The sequence below is a fragment of the Saimiri boliviensis genome, chromosome 2 (assembly GCF_048565385.1).
Source record: "Saimiri boliviensis isolate mSaiBol1 chromosome 2, mSaiBol1.pri, whole genome shotgun sequence".
Classification (NCBI taxonomy): Eukaryota; Metazoa; Chordata; class Mammalia; order Primates; family Cebidae; genus Saimiri; species Saimiri boliviensis.
In genome coordinates, this window is record NC_133450.1 from 141,592,102 (window position 1) to 141,616,820 (window position 24,719).

General features: G+C 51.9%; 1 protein-coding gene and 1 pseudogene across 1 annotated transcript; one reads left to right on the forward strand and one right to left on the reverse strand.

Moving 5' to 3' along the window:
* Positions 1 to 14: 14 nt before the first annotated feature.
* On the reverse strand, positions 15 to 4,278 carry LOC101028214 (surfeit locus protein 1). The gene is made up of 9 exons (XM_039461522.2): positions 4,203 to 4,278; positions 4,066 to 4,117; positions 2,940 to 3,073; positions 2,776 to 2,858; positions 1,892 to 2,074; positions 873 to 945; positions 630 to 792; positions 269 to 350; positions 15 to 191 (listed from the first exon to the last, which is right to left on the reverse strand). Exons 1-9 carry the CDS (start codon positions 4,254 to 4,256, stop codon positions 122 to 124), a joined length of 894 nt encoding a protein of 297 aa, XP_039317456.1. The 5' UTR covers positions 4,257 to 4,278; the 3' UTR covers positions 15 to 121.
* A 3,866-nt stretch (positions 4,279 to 8,144) lies between these two features.
* Positions 8,145 to 10,440, forward strand: LOC101028538 (transcriptional regulator Kaiso-like; annotated as a pseudogene).
* Positions 10,441 to 24,719: the final 14,279 nt, after the last annotated feature.

Below are 24,719 nucleotides of genomic sequence, written 5' to 3' on the forward strand. Positions count from 1 at the left end.
TGCATGAGCTCGTGCAAGGTAGAAGGCCCAGAACTTTTATTTATCTCAAGAGCACATGATCCAGCATAAAGGTGCTTTTCAAATACGTCATTATTCAGCGATAGGGCTTTAGCAGCTGGTCTCACACACCAGGTGTTCCACGTACAAATTTCTTAATCCATAGGTATGATGTAGCTGCAGAGAGTCCATACCTGGGGTTGAAAGCAATCCAGTGTTAATGCGCTGCTGGGCTGAAGTGGAGGGAGCCGGAGGGCCACCGGGGACTCACCAGGTGACGAGGTACTGCAGATGCTCATTCCTCAGAGTGACTCTGGTTTGCCCTCCAATGGGTCCTCCGGGGACTGTGCTTTCTGCAAAGACAGTTGACTCAAATCCACCCTCTGCTGTCTGCCAGCCAGCCTCTGCACTACTTCCTAGTGGCTGCCATTTTAATTGGAAATCCTGAGTGGCCTTTACGTTGGCCTTGACCCCTCAGTACTTGCCTAGCTAGGTTCCCTTTGCTGAGTTGCCACGTCCCCCATAACGCACGTGCGAGAATGGATGCCACAGCAGGGACTGGATAATGAGGGTTAGGAGCAGGAAGGACAGTCCACAAAAGCTACTTGTGGGGTCAGCTGGTCACAACATACTGAAGTCGGCATCAATGAAGATGGGCTCTGCGCCTGTGATTCTGGCCATAGCCTCCAAGTCCCGGTAATACCAGTGGTTCCTTTCTGGATTGTTCTCGGGGACAAAAGGCTTCCTGGTTTCTGTCAGCCTCACCGTCCCAACGAGGTCCACTTCTCCCTCAATCTATAAAGGAAGGTGAGAGACCATGGACCTGGCTGGCTCCCAGAGCCTTCCCTAAAGTAGGAAGGGTCCATGTCCCTTACCTGGCCTTTCTGCCGGGTGTCAGGATTTACTTTCTTCCTGGGAACGAACCCTCTATTTACCAGGATGGTGATTCTAGGGTAACGAAAGTGCTGTTTAGGTGGGGAGGGTTTCTGAATAAAAGTCGTCACTCATGGTTACTCAGGCACCCATAGGAACAACTATAGCAGCAAGGAAGGCTTTTAAAAGAGGACTGGCTCAGTGGAGCCCTGGCAGTGCCACACACAGTCTTCCTCTTGAGGTCCTTTGGTTGGTAAAAGCTTCCCTGCCACCTCACTACTTTCTACCAGTGTGGCTTTCCCCTCCATCTCTGCTTCTTTCCTTGTGCTCTCCCACTGCAACGTGCAACTAGTGACCAACACTGCCATGCCAGAGTTGAGACCCCACACCTCTCCCCTGAACTAGCAATGGCTGCCTCCAATGACGCCCTGGCACTCTAGCCTGCTGGAGACAGCATTTTGGACCGAACCATGCCGGGCCTAAAACCGGAACCCATGGGCTAACAAGAGCCCCAGGTATTTTCATTTGTACATTAATCCTCCAGTTCCTCAGTGAATCACACAGGTGCTCCTGTACCTGTCATTTGCTTTGCCTGGAATGTTCTTCCCATCTCTTAACTCCCAAATGGCCTCCTAGGGAGCCATTCCTGATTCCACTCCCTCAAGGTGGGGCTGGGATCCCTTCTCGTGAGTTCCTCTCGTTGACCCCCCCTCATACCCTGCCATCATCTAATGTGTGGGCCACTAGAGAGTTTCTCCAGAGAAGGGGCCCCCGTTTCATGAATCCCTCCTTCCCCTTCAGAGGTCAACACACAGAAATTGTTCAGTCATAAATGAGCTGGCTGAGTGGGTCAATGTCACAATTAAGGATTTTAACAACCACGCAAGGAATTGAATCTTCTGGGTATCTTGGGTTTCCCGGGGTCTTACCCAGGTTAGGGACTGTGTAGGAAATAGTGATGTAAATTAGTATACCCTGACTGGCTCTGCCAGGACAGCCAGCTCCCACATGCCCTACTCACCCCAGGTCCGCACAGTGGAAGGGAGTGACCACACAGGCCCCAGTCTCAGCTGAGGAGGAGATGCGGCCGGCCTCCCGGGCAGGGTCCACCATAGTCCGGGGCATCATATACAGCTCCTTGGAGTGGTCAAAGCATCCCCTGACTTTCACTGGCCTATACTCCAGATTTTTCAGTTCCACTGGGCTGCATGGAGACAAGAACAGTGCCCGAGCAAAGTCTGGCCGGAAAACGAATCCGCTAATGAGGGTGGCAGACTACACAGCCCACCAGGGCCAGACAAGGAAAGGAGAAAGGTAAAGGGCTTCCTCGCCAAAGGGAAACCGGCCCTTTGATGCCACGTGGGAGTGTGAATCTGCACTCCCAGGGTCCAACTTTACAAGAGAAGCTAAGAATCTGGGCTCCTCAATGCATACTTCACGTGAAATTTTTAAAACATGTGGGCCAAAACCTCATCCACAAGCCAAATCTGGCATCCCGTCTGCTACGCTGAATGGAACATTTACTTGGATATACCTGTCTCTGAGGGTATATTCTAGGGAGAGAGCAGTCAAATCATTTAGGGCACTCTTTCAAAAGACTGCCCTCACGGTGAGACCTACAGGGCCTTGGGCCCTGTGGAGGATAAGTTCACTACACCTGAAGAGTGACACGCAGGACCCCAAATAAGACTTTCCTCCCTATGTCAGGAGGCGGCCTCAGGTAGCTTCACAAGGGCAGTCAGGTGTCAACAACAAGCCCAACAGGATGACTGATATTGACAGCGCTCATCCGAGGTGAAGGAAGTGACTAAGTCCTGCCAAGATGGGGAGGCCGCCCAGCAGAAGCCAGGGCTCCGCTGTTGAACTCAAGCGAGATCGGCCCTCGGGGCGCAACCACACACTTACTCTGCGGGCAGAGGGACGGGCTCGGCCAGAACTCTGGACTCCAACTCTGCAATCAGGTTCAGCTTCCACTTCCGACGCTGGACCTACAGTGACAGAACCTAAGCCCAAGCAGATGGCAGCAGGGTCAAGGGCCCAGAGTTACCCCACCAGGTGCGGGTCTTTACCTGCCATGTCCCCAAGCCAAAAGCAGTCACGGGGATGAGGAGCAGGACCCACCGGAGAAAAGAGTCATCTTCTGCTTTTGTGGCAGATGCTTCTGCTGCAGAACTGCCACACCTGCTTGGCCTCCAGGTCACCCCTGGAGAAAGTTTCACAACACTGACACGGAGGCAGAAGCCCTTGAACAGAGACCTGGGGCAGCCAGTTCCAAACAAGACTCCAGTACTGCCTGAGAGAATATGGCACAGGAGGGAACAAAACCTGCTGCCTGGAGCCTACTAGGAGCCCAGTGCCCGGGACACGGCACACACCGAGTATGCTTGCCGACTGAGTGAGATCTAGGGCTCCGTGTTGGCTTGACCAACTACGACCCTGGGTAACTCACGCCTTTTTACTCAAGAATATGCTGAGATGTATTCCACTGGACTAAGACGCACCATTCATCCACTCAAAATGCATTTAAGAAGCGGCTAGTTACTAAGTCGCTTAGCCAGGCGCTCGTGGTTGTGTTATGCAGAGAAACATATCGACTCAAGAGTAATGGTTCACAGAGCTCTTAACAGCGTTCAGTTTTTACAACTAATCGTGACGACACGGAAGAATGTACACAGAAGGTGCCTTTAAGCTCTCAGAGGGCGAGTCCCATCGGCTGAAAAGCACCATGGGCCTTGCAGATACTGAAAAAGAGCAGTAATAAAAAGGCAGGCCTGAAGCAGGCTTGCACGGCACTCTCTACACATGGCAAAGTACCCTGTGCTGCAGAGAGGCAACACGTAACCCATGGTGGTTCGATGCCCTTTACTTTCAAAACCCTGAGCTTTCAGCCTGGGCTGGCCACCCATTAGCCGGAAGGGACGTTGGGAAGTAACTCTCGAGCCTTCTCTGTAACACAGGAACGACAAAGGAGTCACCCCTCGCGTTGTTGTGAGGACAAAGCGCCTGCTACATGCCCGGTACACGACCACGGTTCCACTAAAAGCATTTTAATACGGAACCTGTCACTCCCAGGGAACCTCAGTTCTGCCGGCAGTGGGTTCATTTCAATCCCCACGACACCCCTTCAAAGTGCAGGGCAGAGGGCAGGTGGCTCTACCGAGGCGCCTGGATCACAGCCCGGCCTGCGGCCCTCACCTGGGCGAGGGGAGACCCCAAGGACGCTCCTCCAGGCGGCGCTGGCCGGGGCCTGCGGACACGGACGGGCGGGCTGAGCCCTGGGTCCCTACCCCGCTCCCCGCGCCGCCCTCTCGTCCTCCGGGCCCCGCGCTCACCCGTCCCAGCCCCGCCGCCCGCAGCCCCAGCTGCAGTGCAGCCACCGCCGCCATCGCATCCAGCCCCGCGGGCGCTTCCGGGACGTGGGAGGCATCTGCTTCCGGGGCGCCGCCGAGTCCCGCGCAGAGCCCCGCCCCCGGCCCCACGTGCTGCGAGCGGCGTCCGCGGGGTTACTCCGCCTGTTGGAGGGCCATGAGCGAGCTGCCCGCCGACGTGCGGGCCTTCCTGCGCGAGCACCCGAGCCTGCGGCTGCAGCCGGACGCCCGCAAGGTTCGCGGCGCAGGAGGGGAACGGAGTGGGGGAGAAGGGTACAGTTAGGACGAGGGGCTGAGCGGAGGGCAGGGGAGAGAGGAAGCCAGAGGGGAGGGGAGGGGAGGAGGGGGCGCGGCTGGAGGGGGCACCGGGGAGCGGGCATGGCGGGAGCCTGGGCCCTCGCGACCGGCCGCCGCCCCCGCAGGTGAGGTGCATCCTGACGGGTCACGAGCTGCCCTGCCGCCTGCCGGAGCTCCGGTCTACACCCGCGGCAAGAAGTACCAGCGGCTGGTCCGCGCCTCCCCGGCGTTCGACTATGCAGAGTTTGAACCGCACATCGTGCCCAGCACCAAGAACCCGTAGGTGGTCCGCAGCGGCGCGGGGAGGCCAGGGCAGTAGGGACAGCCCCTCCGCTGGTGCCCCCGGTGCCTGAGTCTTTTCTAAGGGAATCTCCGCGAGGGGTCCGCTGAGGACAGGTTCTGGGTGGTAAACTCCAAAGTTCCCTCCTTCTGAGGACTCCGCCCTTGCTGCAGCCCCCACTCTCTCAGAGCTGGGAGCTTTGGGATCCAGGTGGGCACCCGGATACTGGAGTCACCTGCGATCCCCGTGAGGCCCCTCCGTGAGCTCGTTTGCTTTTCGGTAAACGTGAGGTTTGTCCTGTGGGGTGTGGCTGCTTCACAGAAGAGTAGGGGCTTGTGCTTTGTCAGCTGAGGCTGTGCACAGCGTTGGGTTCTCCTCTTGACCCCAGAAGGGATCTTTGATTTAGCTGGGAGCTAGGGTTGGCAGTAACCGTCAAAACGGATGGGATGTTCCCTTTCATTGAGCCCTTGGCCAGGCGGAGCCTTCCTCTTGCATGGACTCATCCTGGAGCAGTCAGTGAGGCTGCTATGCCTACTTTTCCAGTAAACATTAAGAGGCCGCCGTCGGCCTGGATCAGCAGTTCCCTGCCCAGCGAAAGAGTGGAATTGCTCCGAGAGCCTTTAAAAAAGCCCAATACTCAGGTCGCATGGTGGACCATCCCGGGTAGACCGTCCAGGGATGAGTCCAAGACGCAGCCACCGGTCTGGATCCTTGCTGTGAACTGACCCTGCAAACTTCGTCTCTCTGCTCCGTAGGCACCAGTTGTTCTGCAAACTCACCCTGCGGCACATCAACAGGTGCCCGGAACACGTGCTGCGGCACATCCAGGGCCGGCGGTACCAGCGAGCTCTGTGTAAATGTAAGTCTCTTTGGGCCCCCATCAGAGGGCATCGCCGTTTGGATGCATGCCCGCCCTGCCCCGGATGGAGCGTGCGTGAAGGCAGGTCATTCTTCAGCGATCCGTGTGGATGCACCATGCCTGTTTCTGGCACAGTGAAGAGAGGGATGAGGGCCCCTGACCCCACAGCTTCTAGTACGGGCAGGTGCAGGGCCAGAAGCAGTCTCCGGAGTGAGTGAGTGCACGTGGTGATGTGAGGTGTGGAAGAAACTGGGCGAGAGATGTGGGCTTGGACCTGGGGCTTGGACTTTCTCCAGCCAGTGTGTTAGCTGCTCAGGGGTGGGCAGGAAGGTTCTAAGTGCAGGGGGCCACAGGGTCCCCATGAGAGTGGTTATGATGACGGACCGTGGAGCTGAGACGGGACTGGGTCGGTGAAGTCACTACAGGGCAGTGGTCCACAGAAGTCCGAACGTGGCTGTGAGGGGCTCTGCCTTCAAGTTGTGGTGGTACCAAGGCTGCTGTGTGGCCATGGGGGTGGGTGGCAGAGACAAGGAGGGAAGGAGCCCTGGAGATGGGCCACCACATTAGCAGCCGGGGCCCAGCAGGGCTCCTGCAGTGCATGAGGGGTGATGGCGGGAGCTGCGCCGGACTGGAGGGCAAGCCCCAGCTGACCCTCTAATATATGAGGGGACCGTAGTGGACACTCGAGGTCCTTCCATGGAAGGCTTGTCCCAACTCCCCTCTCACCCTCTAAGGGGCAGCAAAGGACAGGCAGCCAACCTCCACTGAGTCCCGCCCTCCCGGACAGGGCCTCCCATGCGCTGAGGGAGGACTTTGGGCTGCTGGGGAGAGGGTGGCATCACTGCCAGCCCAAGCTGCCTTTGAGATGCCATGCCAGGCTGACTGGGGCAGGGCTCGCCTTGGGCCTGCTCAGTGCCCTCCTAACCATGGCTTCCCAGGCCTGGCTGGGTCTGGGATGAGTGGTCCAGGCCCAGCAGACCTGCCCCATCTTCTTACCTCCCAGCTACAGCCCTGCCCCACCACCCTCTGGATCACAGGGGCTGGGAAATTCAGCTGTTATCCCCACCAACCAAACACATTCTCCCATTTCTCCCATCCCTGGCCCCACTGGCCCCTCAGTGGGTGAAGACTAAGCCCCAGGAAATGATAGATCATCACTGTCAGAGGCAACTGAACTACAGCAACTCCATGTTGAATAGGGGCTGGGTCACAGGAGGCTGAGACTTACGGGGCTGCATTCTCAGGATGTTAGGCATTCTTAGTCACAGGGTAAGACAGGAGGTTGGCAGGATTGGTATCACAAGATACAAGTCACCGACACCCCTTTGATAAAACAGAATGCAGTGAAGAAACCCACCGAAACCCAGCAAAACCCACCCAAACCCACCAAAACCGAAACGGCAACAAAGGTGATTTCCAGTCCTCCACACTGCTCATTATGCGGTAATTCTAATGCTTTAGCTGCTAAAAGACATTCCCACGTGCGCCATGACAGTTTATAAATATCATGGCAATGTCCAGAAGTTAGACTCTTTGTCTATAAAGGAGAGGGACCCAGTTAAGGGAAATCCCCTCCCCTTTCTTGGGAAACTCTTGAACAATCCACCCCTTGTTTAGTATATAATCAAGAAATAACCATAAATATACTCAGTCGAGATCCCAGAACCCTGTCCTGGGGTCGGGATTGGGACTCCTTTCAGGTAAGACTGCTAGATACAGGGAGCCCCCACATCCCCGGGCAAGTGGGGCAGAAACCGGAGCAACGGCAGCCAGTCCAGCCAGGCTCCTGTGTCGACTCCTTGGTACAGGTCATTTGGTTTACCAGGCCTGAGAACCCCACACCTGAAGCGCTAGTGCAGCCCCACCACTGCAGCCTGGAGACACCACTGCAGCCCAGGGACACCACTGCAGCCTGGAGACACCACTGCAGCCCAGCCCCACCACTGCAGCCTGGAGACACCACTGCAGCCCAGCCCCACCACTGCAGCCCAGCCCCAACCCTGTAGCCCAGGCCCTGCGGTTGTCATCCCTGCTAGTTCTGTGGGGAGCAATCAGAGAGAAAACTCTAGAAAGTGCTGGACATGAGAGGCCCTGAAAGAACGGTGGCTGCCACTGTGAGCTTTGTTTCTGTGGCGCTTACTGGACAGATGGCTCCTCTGCAGGTTTTTATTCCAAAACTAAGCTCTCATCACCCAGTCCTGTCCTCCCCACTGGCAGAGCTTGTTTCTGGATCCAAGCTCTCTCCTGTGCACCAAATCTGGTGGCCCTGAGTCCCAGCTCTGCTTTGCTCGGGGACTTTCCAAAGCCCTTTTGCCCTGTTGTGAGATGGGGTCACCCAGCTGCCCCCCAGGGGGTGGTGTTGCTGATAGAGCAGGTGAGAACACATGCCAAGAGCTTCACATGGCCTGGCTTTCCCAGGCTGGACGTGCCCCTGCGATCCTCAGTTTTCCTCAGTTTCCTCACATGGACGATGGCTGATGCCAACCACCCACACTTGGTTTGCCCCATAGCCAGGGTGAGCTCCTTGAGGACAGGGATCCGGCTCCCACACAGGGCCCCCCAAAATCTGCGTGACGGGTGCCAGGCAGTTCTCCTGGAAGGCCAGGCATGTCCTCAGGGCTCTCTGGGGTTGGGTGGGGCTGGGCTATCACCACCTCTGCCCATGGTCTTTCTAGAGGCTTCCCCAAGTGCCAGAGCTGCCCTGGAGGGCTAGGGTTATCAGAAAGCCCAAAGGGAGAACATCAGAGAGACAGTGGCACATCCAAGAAGTCCAGGGCCTCGGGGACACCAAGGGATAACTGTGCTGTGAAAGGCAGGCCTGGCCAGGAGAGGGGGTGGGCCTGTGGAGGAGGCAGGGATCTCCTGGGGCTCTTCTGAGGAAGCCCCCGATCTCCCACTGTGCTCTGCTCTCCTGGGCGGGCAGGTGTCAGGATGGCACCTGGTACAGCTGGGTTTTGGCGGAAGCCCCGCCCATGGTGTGCACTTTGGGTATCTGTGTGTTGGGTCCGTGCTCTGCAGCCTCAGCAGGTGCCGTGATGGGGGGATGGTGGGGCAGGGACCTGGCCAGCTCCTTAGCTGCCTTCACGCTGCGGGGTTTGCTTTGCACATCACATCCCTGTGAACATACAGGTACGATTAGTTTGCTGGTTTGTGGCAGAGTGGTTTTTTGTTCTTCCTAAAAATGGGATTTAGTGGATTTTTAGCTTCCCAGGTTTCATCCGAACCAATGACTTGGAATTTAAGACAATGGCTACGTGCTTTTGGCTGGGTTTGGGATTTGTGATCCAAAAGAGTTCTTGGTTCATTTTGTTATATGACTTGAATATGACATGATTTTTAGTGTCTTTTAAAAAATATAATGAGGCAGTGGTCGCATCAACGTTAACCAAGACTAGGGCAATGTTTAAGGAAGGGGCAGAAGCACTGGGGAGTGCCCGTCTTGTTGCTGGGGGACTCCCAGCCTCCCTCGGGCCCGAAGAGAAGAAGTGGCAGTGCCAGGAAGCAGGCATGGAGAGTAGAAAACTGATTTCTGCTACAATCAATACTCTGGCAGTCTGCTGACCTCCTTGAATGAGGAACGTGGCCATGGACTCTTCTGTGACGTTACTGTGATTGTGTAAGACTAAAAATTCCGGGCCCACAAGAATAGTCTTTCAGCTTCTAGTACCTGCCTCCATCAGCTCTTCACAGTTGCCGGGCTGATACCTCCCAAAATACCAGATTGATGGATCATGAATACAGAAGATGCAGATTCCTACACTTCTTCAAGAACTACTTTCCAATTCCTTAATAATTTCAAGTATAATTACCGGAAATACTAATGATCCATCTTCTCACGGAGGGTGAGAAGATCATTACTTTAGATACAGCTACTAAAATGGAAGGCTTATCGACTGGTTGCAAGGTTTATGCAAATATCAGTGAAGATACTTATGACATAGTGATTCCTGTCAAAGATGACCCTGATGAAGGGGAGGCCAGCCTTGAGAATGAAATTCCAAAAACATCTGGCAGCGAGTTGGCAAACAAACATGAAAGTAAAACATGATGGTGACTGTGAGTTCAGAGCAGATGGAAGGGTCGATTCTATCTCTGTTGTATGCAAAAGGTTGTATGTCTGACACGCTTGCAGAGACATTTTCACATTCATTCTTGGGAGAAGTATCTGTGCCATTATTGTGAGAAGATATTTCCTCTTACAGAAAGATCGCACAAAGCATGAAATTCATCACACAAGGAGAGTGAAGGTATCAGCGTTTGGCCTGTGGTAAATCTTTCATCAACTCTCTGTTCATATCTTCACATAAAAAGTCAGTTCATACTCAAGATCCTTCTAGGACTCAAAACTTTATCGTTTCCATCCATCCAGGTCTTTACAGATCAGACAATATGTATATCTTTCTGATAGATCAGGAACTATGGCTGCAAAGAAGGCGTATGGTTTTGGGTAAAAGGTTGATACTGGTCCGGGCGCGGTGGCTCAAGCCTGTAATCCCAGCACTTTGGGAGGCTGAGGCGGGTGGATCACGAGGTCGAGAGATCGAGACCATCCTGGTCAACATGGTGAAACCCCGTCTCTACTAAAAATACAAAAAATTAGCCGGGCATGGTGGTGCATGCCTGTAATCCCAGCTACTCGGGAGGCTGAGGCAAGAGAATTGCTTGAATCCAGGAGGCGGAGGTTGCGGTGAGCCGAGATCGCGCCATTGCACTCCAGCCTGGGTAACGAGCGAAACTCCGTCTCAAAAAAAAAAAAAAAAGAAAAAGGTTGACACTGGAGAAGAACCCCTGTAGGGACCACCACATCTACTCAGAAGAAGCCAGTGACCTGGGAAGATATTTTTTTTCAGCAGGAAGATGATTCCATTTTTAAACAGAATGTAACAGATGGCAGTACTGAGTTTGAATTTATAAAACCAGAATCTTAAACTCCTTTGAAATACTAGCAAGTTTCATTTTGGATGATGAGGCAGGGGTTTCAAATCGGTTAAACAAATTAAGGTGTGAACAAGTTAATTTGATCTGCCACATTATCTGAAGGTAGTGAAGTGGGATTATTTGTTGATGATTTTTTGAAGCAAATTTTTCTGAAAGTTTGAATAGAGGTGAGACCCTTCCCCCACTCACTAAGTATCCGTTTATATAATAAGCTTCCAGCTCAGTTAAAAGAGGCAAATATCAAAAGCTTGGAGAGAGAGTTTTTCTGAATAGAATTTGAAGCAGTCTCCGTGTTCTCTGAACGTAACTGGAATTATTAGCATACCCTAGTACCTCTTAGAGCTTTCCCCTTCCATGTTAGCACTTTACTGCTGAATTCTCTATTTTCTTAATATTGAGGCAATAAATGTGTGCTTTGTCTTGTACATGGCATAAAGAGTAAATACGTTTTAGGGTTGTTCCGGAAAATGTCAGAGTAAGTCTCCACGTGGGTTGTGTGTTCTGCTAGTCCAAGTGGACAGCAACTTCCTGCTCTCCCCTCCCTCCCTGAAAATAGCCATGGAGACAAGTCTCTCATCTGAAGAACCAGTTAGATTTAGCTAAATAGAATTAATCCTTGCTTTCATTGCCATCGTCTGTAAAAATACTTTGGTGGCTAGACCACTTTATACCTGTGCAGTATGGTCTCTGTGGGCAAAAAACAAATCTCCATAATGCAGACAGGAGGATGTGAAAAGCTCTGTTGAACGTGTTTTCAGTTCTGTGGCTGTCACTTGATAGACAATAGAACTGAATGGAGATTTCCTTTTTGCTTCATAGGGTTAAAAATATTCCCATGAAAATTTCAAATTTTGAATCTGAAAGCCAGCAAATGAATCTTCATGTATAAATCCTTGTAAATGATGGATTCCATAGGTGAGACTTTTACATATTTTGGGTGGGAGGTTACTGGCACATATTTTTAAATGTTCACACTATCCGGATCTCCAATAGGAAGTTTTTATTTGAAATAGTTGAATCAGTGATCTAGCATTTTCTTTTCAGCAAGATCTGTTAGGTTTTTACCCCTTCTAAGATAAGTTTTATTCCATCTGCAAATTGTTGCAATATTATAGCGATCAGAAACAATGTGCAGAATGTTCTATAGGCTTGTCAGTTCCCATTTGTCTTGACAACAAAAAATACCACCTTTCAGCCGGGCACGGTGGCTCAAGCCTGTAATCCCAGCACTTTGGGAGGCCGAGGCGGGTGGATCACGAGGTCGAGAGACCGAGACCATCCTGGTCAACATGGTGAAACCTCGTCTCTACTAAAAATACAAAAAATTAGCTGGGCATGTTGGTGCGTGCCTGTAATCCCAGCTACTCAGGAGGCTGAGGCAGGAGAATTGCCTGAACCCGGGAGGCGGAGGTTGCGGTGAGCCGAGATCGCGCCATTGCACTCCAGCCTGGGTAACAAGAGTGAAACTCCGTCTCAAAAAAAAAAAAAAAAATACCACCTTTCTTCTTTTTAAAATGACACATATTTAAACACTTAGAAAGTAAAATTAACACTCACTGAAGTGCTAGTACTAAACTGTGCTGGTACCAAAAGGAAGCAGGTTGGGACATATGTATAGCCTAGCATTTATAACAGAATTCACTTGTTGAATGTCTGTAAATGATTTTTGTTTTTGCAAAGAAAAAAATTGACACTGGAAAAGATTGTTGTGTATAGTTATTTGTCATTTGTAACCTTGCTTAAGCATTTCTGAGTTCAACATAGATATGTTCTCTCTCCTTACTATGTACTTTAAAAAATAGTCTATTTTTTGACTTTGAACTTAAAGCTTTAATTGTAATTTCTCACTTATACATCGTTCTTCTGATGGTAAGCTGGATTTGAAGATAGTGGTTTCGGTGTTTCTTAAGTTGGTATCTGAGGTTATCAGGCAGCAGTACATGCAATAATATAAGAAAAAAATCATTGTTTTATTATATATCCTAATATAAGAAAAAAAAAATCCTTGGTTTTCCAAGGGGTAGAGTGATGTGCATTTATCTCTTTTCTGTTCTGTAAGTCTACACCTTCAAACCATTTTGTAAACTAACCTTTGGGAAATTTGAAATTACCTTTTAACTTAAGACCCTGTGATCTCTGGAATCACCCTATCTGTTTCCTTTCTGTGGCGATATTGATGACATTGCTGTTTGACTGTAGCGTGCACTCTGAAATGTTCTCAGTGGAAATTTGTACAAGTTTCGTTACTGCAGTTTCACCAGTTAGACATAATTACGTCTAGCAATGCGAGTGACACTCGTACCAGCAGAACTTCCAGATCTTTCAGACTCAGCTGCTAGGGCAGTTAGTTTGTCGTAATACAACTTGGCAGTTCTATAAGCCTATTATGAGAAACCAGGAACTAATTCTGTAATGGAAAACTATCCATTCTGAATAATAGGGATGTAATTATTTGCTGCTGCTGTGCTCTGTAAATTCTGAATATGACATATAAACTCTGTGCCCACTAAAGGTATCTTCTGGAGTTTTCTGACAGGAGGGAAACTGGAAAATTAATTGTATTTTTGCCAGGAGACTCTGACTCAGGCTCTTTAGTTTTTCTAGAAGTTTTCATATCCAAGGTTTGGAGTTCATGTGAAATACTTCCGTGGGGGCAAAAATCCTTCATTCCTGTTACTTACTGGTTTAGAAATCTGTAGCAAGATGTTGTTTAAAGTTATCATATGGTTTTTCTATCTTACACTTAGCTCTCTGGCTATTAAACTTCCTTTTCTTCTTTGAAGTTAGCTTTAAATTTGCCCCTTTGCTAAATTACCTGTAAATATTCTGGATAGTAACTATTTGAAATAGTAATTTGTTAAAAGAAATGCTAAAAGGAAAATGCTCAAACTACAGAGATTTTATTTTATTTTTATTTATTTATTTTTTCTTTTTCATCACAGGACCAAGATGGGATACCGAGATTTTTAAATGATAAAATGAAAATGTTCAAACTATAGAGATTTAAAAATGCATAGAAATCTTGCAAGACTAACTTCAGAATATGCTTTTTTTTTTTTTTTTTTTTTTTTTTTTTTTGAGACAGAGTTTCGCTCGTTACCCAGGCTGGAGTGCAATGGCGCGATCTCGGCTCACCGCAACCTCCGCCTCCTGGGTTCAGGCAATTCTCCTGCCTCAGTCTCCTGAGTAGCTGGGATTACAGGCACACACCACCATGCCCAGCTAATTTTTTGTATTTTTAGTAGAGACGGGGTTTCACCATGTTGACCAGGATGGTCTCGATCTCTTGACCTCGTGATCCACCCACCTCGGCCTCCCAAAGTACTGGTATTACAGGCTTGAGCCACTGCGCCCGGCTGGGCTTTTTTTTTTTTTTTTTTTTTGAGACAGAGTCTCACTCTGTTACCTAGGCTGGAGTGCAGTGGTGTGATCTCGGCTCACTGCAAACCTCCACCTCCTGGGTTCAAGCAATTCTCCTGCCTCAGCCTCTTGAGTAGTTGGGACTACAGATGCGTGCCACCATGCCTGGCTAATTTTTGTTTTTTTTTTTTTGTTTTTTTTTTTTTTGGAGACAGAGTTTCGCTCTTGTTACCCAGGCTGGAGTGCAATGGCGCCATCCCAGCTCACCGAAACCTCCGCCTCCCGGGCTCAGGCAATTCTCCTGTCCCAGCCTCCTGAGTAGCTGGGATTACAGGCATGCACCACCATGCCCAGCTAATTTTTTGTATTTTTAGTAGAGACGGGGTTTCACCATGTTGACCAGGATGGTCTCGATCTCTTGACCTCGTGATCCACCCGCCTCAGCCTCCCAAAGTGCTGGGATTACAGGCTTGAGCCACCGCGCCTGGCTAATTTTTGTATTTTTAGTAGAGATGGGGTTTCACCATGTTAGCCAGGATGATCTCAATCTCCTGACCTCGTGATCCACCCGCCTTGGCCTCCCAAAGTGCTGGGAGCCTCCGTGCCTGGCTTAAAATACACTTTAAATGATTATTATGATTTTGGTCGTAATGATCCCCCTCACAAAATCACTATGAAGAAATAATGCCACATTTCCCCCCATTGTACCAAAAAGATAAAGATGGTAAACATTGATCAAGGTATTTTGTATTGTCAAGGCATGCATATTCTAAAGAGTTAAATGCCAGCTCAACAGCAGCTGCTTCCTGGCTGGTCAACCACGTGAAACCTTGTTCATTTCTCTCAATACTGTCATGCTCATGTGTCTACAGTCTTCCCTGTCATTACTGTAACTTCCATGTTTCATTAACCATTGCCCGATATTAGTTCTTAGAGCTTCTTATGGCAAAAATAAAATAATTTAATTCTGAAAAATAGAAATAAATAAATAATAAAAATATAACAAACCTGAAGGACTGCATGATGTCCTGTAGTGTGATGGTTGAAAGCTTGGGCTTTGGAGCCAGCAGCCGGCCTTGAAATTGCAGCTTTGCTGCTGCCTGGGGCACTGGACCTTCTGAGCCTCGTTTCCTCCCGTGTCAACTGGGGGTGGTGACTTGGGCTCCCGCTCAGGGATCGAAAGAGGTTCTGCAGCCTCTGGAGCTGCCACTTAGCACATTGTCACTGGGTCTGCTGTTCTCGGTCCCCGCCTGGGTGGAGGTTTCTGTGGCCTCTCAACAGGAGGTCTCAGGCGAGCTCTGTAACAATGACCATCTCTTGAGGTGCCTGTTTCCTGCTCTGTTTTTATTTAAAGATCTGTGCAAGTGTTGAACAGGAAAAATGAACTGGAGTATTCGGAATGAAAATGAATTAGGCTAAGTATTCCTGATTTAAAAAAAAAAAAACTTTTAGGTGTAGGGGAAGCTGTGCAGGATTGTTCTAGAGGTCAGCTGCGTGTCTCGGGGGTTTGGTGTACAGGTTATTTAGTCACCCAGTTAATAAGCATGGTGCTCAATCGGTATTTTTTTTCACCTCTCCCTCCTTCCTCCTCCAAGTAGGCCCTGGTATCTTGTTCTCTTCTTGTGTCCAAGCATTGCTGATTAATGAGTCTAAAGAAACAGTGAAGAACAAGTGAAACAAACCTGGTCTCGTTCCTGCTGCCCTCTCTGCTCCAGGAAACAGCGGGTTTTCACCTCGGCTGCACATTATAGCCAGCTGGGGTGCTTTTACAGTTCCTTTGCCAGGCCCCACACTTGAACATTGTGATTTAATTGCCTGGCCCAGGCATCTTTTCCTTCATGATTAAAAGATAAATAATGGGAGAAAAATAAAGTTATATAGAAGCAGGTAGGCTGGCCACAGTGGCTCATGCCTGTAATCTCAGCACTTTGGAAGGCTGAGGTGGGTGAATTACTGGAGCTTAGGAGTTTGAAGCCAGCCTGGGAACATGGCAATACCCCATCTTTACAAACAATGCAAGAAAAAAAAAATTAGCCAGTTGTGGTGGCGCGCATCTATAATCCCAGCTACTCAGGAGGGTGAGGTGGGAGGATCATTTGAGCCTGGGAGTTCAAGGCTGCAGTGAGCCATGATCAGGCCACTGCATTCCAGCCTGGGGAACAAAACCAGACCATGTATTTATATTAAAAAAAAAAAAAAAAAAAAAAGGAAATGAGCAGAAAGTAACCACCCACCCCTCAGAAGCTCCTCTGCCTGAGACAGTCGATGGGGGGAGCATGGCACCCTGGAGTCACAAGGCCCAGGCTCCTGTCCCACTCTGCCACTGGCTGTCTCTGCTCTCTAACCCCAAGCCTGAGTTTCCTTGCCTATAAAATGGAGAGGACAGCAGAGCCTGCCCCTGGGCCTGGGAATGAGTAAGGGAGCTTTAAAGGCAGGTGGGGCGGGGCAGAAGTGCTGCGTGCTGTTTTCACAACATGTGCAGCTGTAAAATGTTTACATGTGCAGCTGTAAAATGTTTTTTTTTTTTTTTTTTTTTTTTTGAGACGGAGTTTTGCTCTTGTTAACCAAGCTGGAGTGCAATGGCGCGATCTCGGCTCACCGCAACCTCCGCCTCCAGGGTTCAGGCGATTCTCCTGCCTCAGCCTCCTGAGTAGCTGGGATTACAGGCACGTGCCACCATGCCCAGTTAATGTTTTGTATTTTTAGTAGAGACGGGGTTTCACCATGTTGACCAGGATGGTCTCGATCTTTTGACCTCGTGATCCACCCGCCTCGGCCTCCCAAAGTGCTGGGATTACAGGCTTGAGCCACCGCGCCCGGCTATAAAATGGTTTTTAAAAACACAAAATGTGTCATTGTATGCACACCATTTTGCTTTCGCGACTTTGTGCCCATGGCTGAGTTTGCCAGACAAGCAACCCCCAGTCAGCGCAGTGGGCTCCAGAGAGGGCAGCCTCAGAATCTCAGATGACTAGGCTCGGAGATGGCCCTTCTGTCCTGGACAACTCATGTCTCATACAAATCACAACAGTTACCTCCCCCGTAAGCAGCAGGCCTCTGGGAAGGTTCTAGAAAGAATGAGTCCCTGTGTCTGGAGCTGTGCTTCTGAGCAACTGTCCGGCTGGGGCAGGAGGGGAGGGAAGGGTCCCTAAAGGCCGCAAGGACTCCTCTCCCCTACACTGACCAGAGTGAAAGCTCCAGAAACAGCTCAGGCCCTGAGCTAGGAATCCCTGATCCGTAAAGGAGAGTAACAGAACTCTCAGGGATGTGGGAGGATGATGAAAGGGGCTCCAGGCAGCAGCCCCGTTGAGTCAAGGGGGAGTGACATTTTATCCACAGGAGGCCCGGAAGTGCAAGGTCCCATCATGCTTCCGTCTGGCTTTCCTGCCGTTTGCTCCTTGTGCCTTTAACTCCTGCCCTTTTGGAGTCCTGGTGCTGTAAGCAGCACTGCCCTCCGGTAAGGGTGAGTGAGCACTCACCCACTGTTAAGTATGGCAGTCACTGAGCCTCGGTGGCACGGAAAGCACCACTGGGATTTCTACCCGCTGAGCTGGGCAGGTCTTTCCTCTGCCCAGGGCACTGTCCTGCCCCCAGAGGGCTTTGGGAAATGTGGGTTGGCTCTTGTGGCTGTTGCTATGTCTGGGGAATTTGGGGCAGACCAATGACAGTGGGAGGGAGAGAAAGTACCACGCACTGAAGCACGTGCCCCCCCCCCCCGCAACCACGCACCCAGGGTGCTCAGAAGAGGACCACTGGGAAGACTGCGGATGAATGTTCTAGATTTGTCTCACTGGGCGATGGGAGAAAAGACCCCCTAGCCCGCTGGTCCTTGAGCACAGGCGCACTTTGCGTTGGAGTCATTTAGAATAAACATTCAGGCTGGTGCGGTGGCTCACGCCTGTAATCCCAGCACTTTGGGAGGCTGAGGCGGGTGGATAACCTGAGGTCAGGAGTTCAAGACCAACCTGACCAACGTGGAGACACTTGTCTCTACTAAAAATACAAATGTAGCTGGGACGTGGTGACACATGCCTGTAATCCCAGCAACTCGGGAGGCTGAGGCAGGAGAATAGCTTGAACCAGGGAGGTGGGAGGTTGCAGTGAGTCGAGATCCCGCCATTGTTCTCCAGCCTGGGCAACAAGAGTGAAACAACATCTCAAAAAAAAAAAAAAAAAAAAAGGCCAGGCGCAGTGGCTCACGCCTGTAATCCCAGCACTTTGGGAGGCCGAGGCGGGCAGATCACGAGGTCAAGAGATCGAGACCATCCTGGCCAACATGGTGATACCCCGTCTCTACTAAAAATAAAAAAAATTAGCTGGGCGTGGTGGCGTGCGCCTGTAGTCCCAGCTACTTGGGAGGCTGAGGCAGAAGAATTGCTTAAACCCAGGAGGAGGAGGTTGCAGTGAGCCAAGATTATGCCACTGCACTCCAGCCTGGCACCTGGCGACAGAGTGAGACTCTGTCTCAAAAAAAATAAAAAATAAAAAAATAAACATTCAAACCCTTAGAGCCCACTGGTTGGCACAGGGCCATTCACCTTGGCTAAGAAACGAACCCCATAGCCTTAAAGCTGGGTGGAAGCTCAGGTAGGTAGTCAGGGTCCCTGGGTGAGCCTGTCTGCCCAGCCCCAGGCAGCTTCCCGGATTCTTAAAGACTCCAGGCATGGGCCGGGCGCGGTGGTTCACGCCTGTAATCCCAGCATTCTGGGAGGCCGAGGCGGGTGGATCACGAGGTCAAGAGATTGAGACCATCCTGGTCAATATGGTGAAACCCCATCTCTACTAAAAATACAAAACATTAGCTGGGCATGGTGGCACGTGCCTGTAATCCCAGCTACTCAGGAGGCTGAGGCAGGAGAATTGCCTGAACCCAGGAGGCGGAGGTTGCGGTGAGCCGAGATCGCGCCATTGCACTCCAGCCTGGGTAACAAGAGCGAAACTCCGTCTCAAAAAAAATAAAAATAAAAAGACTCGGGTGCAGCGTCGCACCTCCGGGCCCCGCCCTGGACCTGGCTCCAATCTCCGCCACAACCAAGCCCGCTTCTCCCACCTCCGCCCCGCTCCGCTGAGCTCAGCCCCTGTGGGCTTGGGCCTCCTGGTCCCCCTCTATCCTCCCCCACCACTCTGCCCTCTAACTGAGAGGTTAGGGCTCTAGATGGGGCCAGAGTTCATAGATCATAAGCCAGGCCCTGCTAGTCACCTGGAGACCTCGGGCAACCGCCCTTCGCCCTGGCAGGGCCTCCCTGCCAAGAGCTGACTGGCCCTGGAGGCGGGGATCGGGGGCTGAGTTTGGGGTCACTGCTCCCCATGCCTAGGGTTCTTCCCACAGCCACAGTCCTGGGGCTGGCTCTGCTGGGGGCGCATTCTCTCATCTGTCTCTCTTGTCGTCGCTCAAAAATACTGCTGTTTTTCTCATGGTTAAGTTATAAATGCTCTTAAAAAGTAGTACCTGTCAGGGAGGCTCACCTGTAATCCCAACACTCAGGGAGGTCAAGGCGGGAGGATCACTTGAGCCCAGGAGTTCGAAACCAGCCTGGGCAACAAAGTGAGACGCCGTCTCTGTCAACAAACAAATAAATAGTAAGAACTTGATAAAGGTATGAAGAAGAAACTAGAGATCACTGCGAATTCTTTTCACAGCTGACATTTTGGCACATTTCCCCAGGCTGCGTGAGGCCCGGGCTGAATGTGTACATTTACATCTTGTTTTCTTTATTAACATCACTTCACAGCATTTTCTGAGATGAGTACAAACTGAACATTCTTCCGAACACCTGCATAAATCCCTTTTCATACATGACCCTGTGACAGGCAGGCTGGGCTTTGGATTAAAAAAAAAGAAGAAAAAGTGATCAGAGGTGATCCGGAAGGGATGCTTCCCTCAACTGAGGCAAAGGAAGAAGAAAGAACTTTAAAATGTTCCAAAAACAGCTGTTTTCTACCAAATGGCCCCATGATTGATTCAAGTTGAAGAGCCCCCCTGTGGAATGACAGCTTTGTCACCATCTAGTTCGGGAATAGTTTCTATAGTAACCTATGACAGGACCCCCTTCCCCCCCAAAAAAAAACAAAAAACAAAGACAATGAATCCCTGAGAACAGTGAGAAAGAGAAGGAACTATTGCTTCCTTTGGCCTATGAAAGGGTGCGGCTGTTGAGCTGAGCCTTGGAAGTTTCTGGGTTTGCCGGGTTCCCCGTCTGGCAGTGCCGGGGGCTTCGAGCCAGCGACCTCAAAGAACAGCCAAGCCAGGGAGGCCAGCGTGCACGCAGGTGTTGATGTTGGCTTTCCACAGGTGCAGTGAGCCACATAATGGTTTGGGGTGAGGACTTAAACATTTTGAGACAGGCACGGCTTGCCTCTGTTTTAAAGGTCAGCTGCTGCCATTTCGAAGATACATCCTGTTGCTTTGCCAAGGGGCCTCGTTCTGTGTTGCTGGAAATCAGCAGCAGTGCTGCTCTGACCTGGGCGGGGGCCAGGATGGCGGTGGCCATCCCAAGCCCCCACACCTCCCTGACCTCTCGCTGCCCAGCATCCCCCTCTCCAGGGTCGCTCACACCAGCTGTCACTCCCCCTCCCAGTGCTCACAACCCCCACCTGTCCACAGTGCCCTGTCCACAGCACAGCTGGCTCACACACATGGTGTCCACGCCGGGCACCAGGCTTCACCTGATGCTGCTGAGCCCACCTGGCTCTGCGTGCCCACGTGCCTGGAGTCCAGGCATGGGGCAGGCTTCCATGATGGCATCAAGGACTGGGCACTTCCTGCCTCTCTCCTCGAGGTCCCCAGGGCTGGCTCATCCCAACTGGGGCCCCTGCTATGGGTCTCAGATGCCCTTTGTGTGTTTCTTCTCTGGCCTCCCCATTCTAGAGCAATCACAGACCAGAGGGACGGAGCCCCGTTAGATCAGTCAGACGCCCCCTGAAGTGAGGAGGGCGATCCCCGTCCATGAGGATGTTGGTGTGTTGCGGGGATGCAGGGAGGGGAATGGATGACATGTCAGCCACCAACAGCCACAGTGGGCCCCTGACTTCCTGCACTAACATCCTGCCAGTGCATACATCTGCCCAGTACCACTGGGGTCATTCTCACCTATGGGTCTACCGAATAGGCAAAGACCACCTGCCCTGAAGGACGTGGGGGCCACAGGGTAATGGAAAGCAAAGGGATGGAGGATTATCCCCAAATCAGTTACACACCTGAGGGCAACCCAGTCAAAATCCCTAAGGAGTTTTGTGTGTGCGTGTGTGTGGGGGGGGTGACTTTGTAGAAAAATTACGTTTTTTTCTTAAAAATGTAAAATTATCTGCAATTCAAATATACTGTGTTCTGTTTAGGACAAATAGCCTCTTCTGATTTTGAGTCTACCAATAATTAGAAAGCACTGAAAATTCAAAAGCAGGAATTAAAATCCTCAGCAGCACTTGGGTGCATGGTGGGGTTTGTGACAGACAGCCGCAACCGTGAGCTCCAAAGGCCAACACGGGAAGGAAGGAGACAGCCTCAGAGGAGTGGGCAGATTGGACCCTGTCCACCCCCATTGTGGCGCCCACAGCCCTTCTCAGCTCTTGGTCCCTCTTAACATTGCTGGTGATGTGAGCCCGAGGTCGTGCCAGCCTCCAAGCGAGCTCAGCCCCTTACTCTTTCCAGCCTCACCTTCCTCTCCCGTGAAAGGGGCACAAGGGTTACAGCTCTCTCGTGGGAGTGTAAGGCTGGTGTAGTCTTCAGCTGCATCTCTGACCCCTTTCGCCAAAAAGGACTCACCGAACCAAACAGCTGCACAGAACATTAGCATCCACCCCCACCCCAGAGAGGGGCTTCCTGGTGCTCGCCTGGGGGATGGCAGGTGTGCAGGTGGGAGGATGGGGAGCGTGGCCTCCCTCCATGTGGCTCCTGGTTTGAAGCCCCCACCTTGGACATCTCCAGCCTCCAGCTGCCTAAGTGGCAGGTGGTGTCTGGGGCCAGGAGACCTGGTCCTGCCTGGCTGGGCCTGTTTCCCAGGAGGCGACCTGGACAGGGTCATGCCACCCCCCCTCAGTGGCACCTGGCTTGGGACTCCCTCCCTCCCTCCCTCCCTACTGTTCTTCCTCCTCCTTACTCCTGGGGTCTTCCAGGAAAGTGCCGATCCCAGATAAGATTTGAGGGGCGGTTCCGGCGCTGGCCTTAAGCCCCCTGTGCACCCCTTCCCCAGCTGCAGAGAGAGGGCGTCCTGTCCTCCAGGAAGAAGAGCTGGGCTGGGAGCTTAGGGTGTTCCCTGAGTCACAGGGTCTCTTTCCACCCCCTGGCTCATGGGCCCCATGCTGGCTGCGCTGCGGAGGCCTGCTGGGATTCCAGACGCCAGCGACTCCACTCTCGCGACCAGCCTTCTGGAATGGGGGTGCTGAGCCCATGAGGGGCTCGTGAGTGGGGAAGCAGGTGGGGACGACCATGTCCACAGCATCACCTTGGCAGCTGATGGGCAGGAGGACTGGTCCAGGTGGCCTCCAGGCACGTTCCTGTTTGTGTGGCATTCACCGTGACGGGGGGCAGGCCGTGGCACAAAGGGTCCTGTGTTCAGATAAGCCAGGGCCTTGGAGGAACTCAGGCAGAAGAAAGAGCCGGAACACAAACGTAATGCGACCTTTCCCGGGAAGCAGCCCCTCCACGAAAGCCCTAGGCCCCCTGCCACACCCTTGGCCCCCATGGCCAAGTGCAGATGCCCTCACTTCCATCACCCATGACTCCGCTCAGCTTGGCTGAGCCTGGAGAGCCTCTGCTGGGCCCAGACCGGAAGGGTGAGGGAGCCTGGGTGGCCAGAGGAGCTGAGACCTGTCAGGATGACTGGGCTTCTTCAGGACAGGCACCCACCTGTGACAGGGCCAGGCAGAGACCGCTGTGGCTGCCCTGGCCCAAGACGCCCTGGAGGCCAGATGGTCAGGGCCTCTTCCTCCCCCAGGAGGTGGGACTGCACTGGGCTTTGAAGGATGGCAGCAGCCGGGTGGACGAAGGGCACGGACAGGGAAGGCCACGCGGGCCTAAAACACAGACTCAGGCGGACAGGATTCAAGGTCAAATTCCAGAGCCCTCACAGGGGGGACTCAGGAAATCAGATGCTCAGTGGGGGTCAGAGTTTGGAGCCTCGGCCTTGGGGCAGGAGGCGCTGCGTCCAGCAGAGGGGCTGCTGCCCACCACGGCTGGCCTTGCCCTTGGTGTTGGTGCTGGGGACATGTGGAGCGCAGGCAAGACGCCTCAAAACCCTTGGGTGTCCTTCCTGTGGCTTCCTTTGGTCACAGGCAGGTGACGCATCTATGTCACCGCATCCACGCAAGACCCACCCTCCCACAGTGGCACCTGGCTTGGTACTCTCTCCCTCCCCTCTGCTCTTCCTTCTCCTTACTTCTGGGGTCTTCCAGGAAAGTGCAGATCCCACAGTAAGATTTGGGGGGCAGTTCCGGTGCTGGCCTCAAGCCCCCTGCACACCTCTTAGAAAAAAGAGAGGAAGGAAACCATTCCAACTAGCGAGTGAGTCACTGAGGAGGTAACATTGAAAGTAATTTTCTCCCCTCTTCCATCTTTCTAGGAATTTTTTTTTTTTTGAGATGGAGTCTCACTCTGTTACCCAGGCTGGAGTGCAGTGGCATGATCTCAGCTCACTGCAACCTCCGCCTCCTGGGTGCAAGCGATTCTCCTGCCTCAGCCGAGTAGCTGGGATTACAGGCACGTGCCACCATGCCCAGCTAATTTTTATATTTTTAGTGCAGACGGGGTTTCACCATCTTGGCCAGGCTAGCCTCGAACTTCTGACCTTATGATCCACCCACGTCTGCCTCCCAAAGTGCTGGGATTACAGGTGTGAGCCACCACACCCCACTGGCTTTCTAGGATTTGTAACATGTGCATCCTTTAAACACGTGTCAGGAAGTGACCTCACTAGGGCATGTGTCTGAGCAGGAAGAATCCCGGGATTCCCTGGTTTGCCTCATTTGAGCGCCAGCCTCCAGGTGACGGGGCGAGGGGCTGTTCATCTTGCATGACTGGGAGCAGCTCTGCCTTTGTTTCATGGGTGGTCAGCGGGGTGGCTGAAAGGCTCACATGTTCCTCCAGCCCGGGGGCCCGAGGAGCCTGACCGTCACCGTCTCTCCGTAGCCTGGCCAGCGGCCCAGCAGTGGACAGAGGCCCTGCAAGCCACCGAGGAGGATGGAACCCCAGGCACCGAGGCAGAGCCGAGGTGCGGGGTCCAGGCGCTGCCCACAGCCCCACCCTTGGGGCACCCCCACCCCTGCACTCGCTGCGCTTGCCTTGGGCATCTGCTTTTCAAACTCCACGGAAAATATTGTGACAGTAACGTGGGAGCAGCAAGAACCCAAATAAAAGAACGTGCAATTCACGCGGCCTCCCTTTCTCCTGATCTGCAGGTACCAGCACATCCCGGCACTTTCTCCGTGGTACGCTGTCCTAATCCTGACGATTTCAGCGCCCAGAGAACAAGCCGAGAATAAAAACACCCATCGTCCATGCGCGGGCATTAGAAAATCTCGACGTGTGTATGTGTTCAGATGACTTTAAAAGGAAATTGAACTCACAGATATAGCCAGGGGTAGATGGATTTTGTGGGGCTTAAAATATATGTAAAATTTAGGGGTTACTTTAAATAAATAATAATAGAAACTATGAATCCAAATTAGATATGAAAATATTTATTTGGTTTTCATCCTCGCCATCTTCATGTTGAGTAGGCTGAGGAAGACAATGGTCTTGCCATCTCAGGGT

Bases quoted from the DNA above. Each gene is read 5' to 3' on its own strand.
- LOC101028214 (XM_039461522.2), bottom strand. From the start codon at position 4,256: ATGGCGGCGGTGGCTGCACTGCAGCTGGGGCTGCGGGCGGCGGGGCTG. The intron at 946-1,891 runs GTGAGTAGGGCA...TCGTTACCCTAG, and splicing joins TTCCACTGTGCGGACCTGGG to AATCACCATCCTGGTAAATA. The intron at 351-629 runs GTATGTTGTGAC...CTGTCTTTGCAG, and splicing joins CTTCATTGATGCCGACTTCA to AAAGCACAGTCCCCGGAGGA.